This window comes from Anopheles ziemanni, chromosome 2 (assembly GCF_943734765.1).
Source record: "Anopheles ziemanni chromosome 2, idAnoZiCoDA_A2_x.2, whole genome shotgun sequence".
NCBI lineage: Eukaryota > Metazoa > Arthropoda > Insecta > Diptera > Culicidae > Anopheles > Anopheles ziemanni.
In genome coordinates this window covers 31,745,318-31,749,764 of record NC_080705.1, presented here as the reverse complement: position 1 = coordinate 31,749,764, position 4,447 = coordinate 31,745,318, and the positions used below count along the sequence as shown (strand labels likewise).

At 44.3% G+C, this 4,447-nt stretch overlaps 1 protein-coding gene across 1 annotated transcript; it reads right to left on the bottom strand.

The window, feature by feature from the left end:
• Positions 1 to 1,920: 1,920 nt before the first annotated feature.
• On the bottom strand, positions 1,921 to 3,721 carry LOC131290762 (cuticle protein CP14.6-like). Its single transcript, XM_058319974.1, has 2 exons — positions 3,713 to 3,721; positions 1,921 to 2,307 (listed from the first exon to the last, which is right to left on the bottom strand). The coding sequence occupies exons 1-2, from the start codon at positions 3,719 to 3,721 to the stop codon at positions 1,921 to 1,923; spliced, it is 396 nt and encodes a 131-aa protein (XP_058175957.1).
• Positions 3,722 to 4,447: the final 726 nt, after the last annotated feature.

Genomic DNA, 4,447 nt, shown 5'->3' with positions numbered 1-4,447 from the left:
ATTTAAAAAAATTGTATTAAAAAGTGCAATGATATGATGATTGGAAAATTATAATTTAACGATTCTAAATTGTATTAGGATACTCATTACTGCCCTAATTATGTTTCTATAAAATTTCATAAAAACAAATGTAACATAAACTCTTTTTAATGAGAATAATTTCTAACAATATTCATAACTTGTCTTTTAATAACCCAATTTTAATTAAATCATCATTAATTATGGATGGTAAGCCCTTAACGGTCAGGCATGACTAACACGATTGTTACGCCATTAAGAAGAAGAATGATGGATACAAAATGCGCATTCTGTATATTAGAATCACCAATCATAATATGCATAAAATCACCTGAGATTTCTTTATGACCCCAACAAAAAGAACCTTACTCGTTATCGAGCAAAAATACAATGCAAATGACTAACTACTCTACTATCCAGTCTATGTTTTCTTTCTGGTGGTGCCAGCAGTAAATATGGACAACCCTTTTTTGAGTTGCTGCATCTGCTCGACGTCTGATTAACATATGTCCGTTAATAACTTTGTATATCGTACCGATTAGGGGATTCCGGTTGTTGTTGATACCATTCCAGACGCTGTACTAAAACCGTTGCCGGATTCGGAAGTGGATCGTTCGCTACCGATTCGGCGTAGGATCCCGGTGTGAGACTGAAATCTCACCACAAGGTCGTAGTAGGAAGATGAATCTAGTTGTGAACGCATAGAAAAACGTGCTTCAGGTGAGAGATTTTCTTGATGGTCTTTTTTTAGCCTTTGTTTGGCTCGGTGAGTTTTAGTGAGTCCCGTATCCGGCGTGTGTTAGATTACACGCCGTGTGATGCTGGATGGTGCAGAAAAACGTGAATTTTTCGGACGGGAAACTGATTCATTATTTAGGATCAATTAACAAAATTTGAGAGTAGTATGAACTCAACGTTGGGCTAGTCTCTTTGGCAAAGATCTATTGTTTCGAGGAATAGCGACTTCATAAATAATGATTTACAGATGTGTCAAACATAGTTTTCCGGATTTATGGCATAACATATTTTCCAAAATCGGTAATAGTTCCAAAACAATGGCGAAAGATTCAAAAGGAGTCTCAAGCGAAACTTGTTTTCTACTCCATACTTTCATATAACTGCCACTTCGAAAAGCTTTCCGTGTCATTGAAACTAAATATTAGTTTGAAAATGGTGAGTGAAATGCAAACTATTGCTATATCTCAATCATTTCGCAGGTCAAGATTGTAATGAGTTCATTAATATATCCTCCTTTTCCTTATTAGTTTTCTTTCAGTCCTGAACAACAGTATTATAAATTAGACAATCCAAAGAAGTAACACTCCGTCTGGACATATCTGTGTGGCCTCTTTTTGCGAAGGCTATTTGCTGGTTTATTGTAATCGTACGCGTAACACACGACGCTTCAAAACGCTACTAGAAGATGGATACATAAACAAGAGTGGTATACGGCTGGACGGTCGATGGTATGGTAAAGTTATTTTACAAAAGTACGCCTTGAACAGCGCCGAACCGGGGGTGCCATCGCGTCATTAGTCTCGTACGAGCTAAATGTCTCCGCCGATCGCGAAGGCCACGCGGACCTCCGCGGAAGAAGGAGGCTGTCATGGATGACGGTCTGGGATGGCCGGCGCTACCTAATGGCTAATGGGGTGGCCCCAAAGTGACCGATGAGTATGAACAAACTTACACGACAGTGGAAAGGGGTTATGCATAATATCATTACACACACGCGCGTGGATGCACGCGGCTCGTGGCCGACGTCGGCGTGATCTTTAGCAGCGCGAACTTTAGCTAATAAATATCGATTTGCTGTTGAAGGCGGTGGTGTTTGGTGCTTCGGTTGCTGCTGCCACTCGTCAGGATGCGTCGTCCGTCGTCCTGAAACCGATTGCCGCGCGCTCACTGGAACTGGCCAGGATAGCGCGGGTTGTACCGGGGAGCGGACGGGATGTGGGCACCCTCGGCGCGGTATCCGTTCTCGTCGGCGATGTAGTTGATCGTGTAGACTACACCGTCCGGGCCGGTGTAGGAGTACGAGCCCTGCATGACCTGCGCCTCACCGGGGGTGCCCGGGTTCTTCAGGAAGCCACGCTGCTCCGCCCGAATGCCGTTGCTCGTCTCATAGCTGTAGATGTACGAACCGTCCGGGTTGGGCTCGTAGACCTGGTTCAGGATGACGGCGTTCGCCTCCGGACCCCCGTAGACGGCCGGGTTGCGGGCCAGCGGGATCGGCAGCGGACGGAGCTGGGCCGAGGCAGCGGCGACCAGCGCGGCAAGGAGCACGATCTGCGGACGAGAGGAGGAGGAGGAGGAGGAGAACCACCTGATTAGCTCGAGTTCCGTGTGTTCTGAAAAGGTGCACGTGGGGAGGTTTATGACACCCTCCGGGAATGCGATCGCTTGCCTACAGTGTCTAGCAAAGTTGCTAACAAGTAGCAACCGCACACCCTCACCAGCACACGCACACTCCGCGTACTTTGCGCAATTCCCATACACAATAAATTGGCAGATTTTATGTGTCAGATTATCCACAGTGAGGTATCATCGGTTACCGCATCCGCGAATGTCAATCCGACGGATCCGCTTCATACTAATTCCGCGGGGAGAAGGCGCAATTTCGCTGATGGCGATCGATCGATGCCGAACCCGCACGAGGTCGCCCGATATATGAGGCTGGAGCGGGCAGTAATTGAACGATTAGTCGCCGCATGAGCAGCATGCAAATTGCCGCCCGGAATTGATCGGCAGGAAGATGGATTGCCGTTGCGAGCAAATAGGTCTTAGGCTGTTAACGGCCTTTAGGGTAATAAAGTGGACGGGAGATGAACCGTAAAGGATCCATAGCCAGTCGGCCATCGGACACGTGGTGAGTTCAGCCTAGCCTGTCTTTCCAGAAAGGGTTCTTTCGTTTAATTCTCAATTTAATTATTTTTAAAGCATGATTAGAAACTATGGTAAAAGTTATTGGCATTGAAAAAATACCATGAAAGCATAAAAAATTCATAAGTGACGATTACACAATCTTCTTTGAACTTTGAGATGTTGTAGTTTAACAACAATAACTCTAACATTTTTTAACTAACAATAATTCATGTTGATGCATATAAAATAGTTTCAAAACTGTTTTACAAGGAACACAAAATCAAAATAATTTGTTACAACAGTCTCTAAAAGATTAACAAATAGTTCATAATGTCAACGCCAGGTTGGTCAATTACAAAGGTATTTGACATTTTAAAAAAGTTTCATCAAGATTTGTTTTTATAATTTTTGTATTACAAAATTTGTTTAACTTCAAATAAAACAAAGCTTTTCTGTATCTCAACTTTTTTGATAATTTTATCATATTTGAAAGTAATTAATTGAAATAAAAACTGTTTGTGTTTAGTTAAATACTCGGATTTAAATACTTTCTGTTAACTTTGTTATTTTGTTAACTACCCGAAAGCTAGTTTTATTTCTTACAAAGATTCAAAGCAAATGCTCAATCTGTCTGAATCTTTCTAACTAAAACATTCTCAATAGACAGCATTATTTTTGAAAACAGATAACTTCGTTTTCTTCAAAACACGCTTTTCACTATTTTCAATCAATGTCCTTTTATAAAATCCACTTCACACTTTCAGCTTCATTTCATTGCCGACCCGGAAACGTTTGGCCATAGCACTGCGCCACAAAATGGGACACTTACGAACTTCATGATTGTAGTTGAGGAGCACACAGAAAACGGCAGCGACTAAAACACGGTTATCCTTTGACGGAACTGACTACGGCTGTTAGAAGACGGCGTTCGTTTGCTGGAGATGTTGCGCACTGGAAGCTTCACTGCGGTCTGATACTGCTGATGGGTCAACCGATGCGATTTTATACCCGACGCGACTCTTCAATTTCTCGCGCACTCCCTCCTTGCCGAAGACAGCGCCGGCTGAAGAGGTCGGTGCTGGATAGAAAATATGATTATTATTAAATGCGCGCCACGAGGCTGCGCCAAGCGAGGGGAGGGAGGAGCGAGGGAGTCGGAAACCCGCCTGGGATGCAGCGCGGTTCTTTCGGGTCGGATTCGCGGGCTTAGGTTCTCGGGTCTCCCACCCATGAATTGTACGCAGGTCTCGTCCCAGCTCCAGACGAGACGGTTTCCAGCTGCACAGGTGAAGAGGATGACGATCGAGAGGGAACAATTTGTCGCGAAAGGAGTTGGGGGTGCTGAACGGACAGCAGCTGATCGGCACACTAACCTGTGAGTCGCGCGAAGCGGGTTGAGACCTGCTCGATACCACCCTCACCGATATTGGAGCGTAGAGTGGAATGGGAGATCGAGGGATCAGCGTACGAATCCCACAACTTAAGGTATCCGTTGGGAGTACTTTTCTATGTCGGTTTAGCTTTGCACCAAAAAAATAGAGGTCCTGGTGACAAGTGAGTTTTA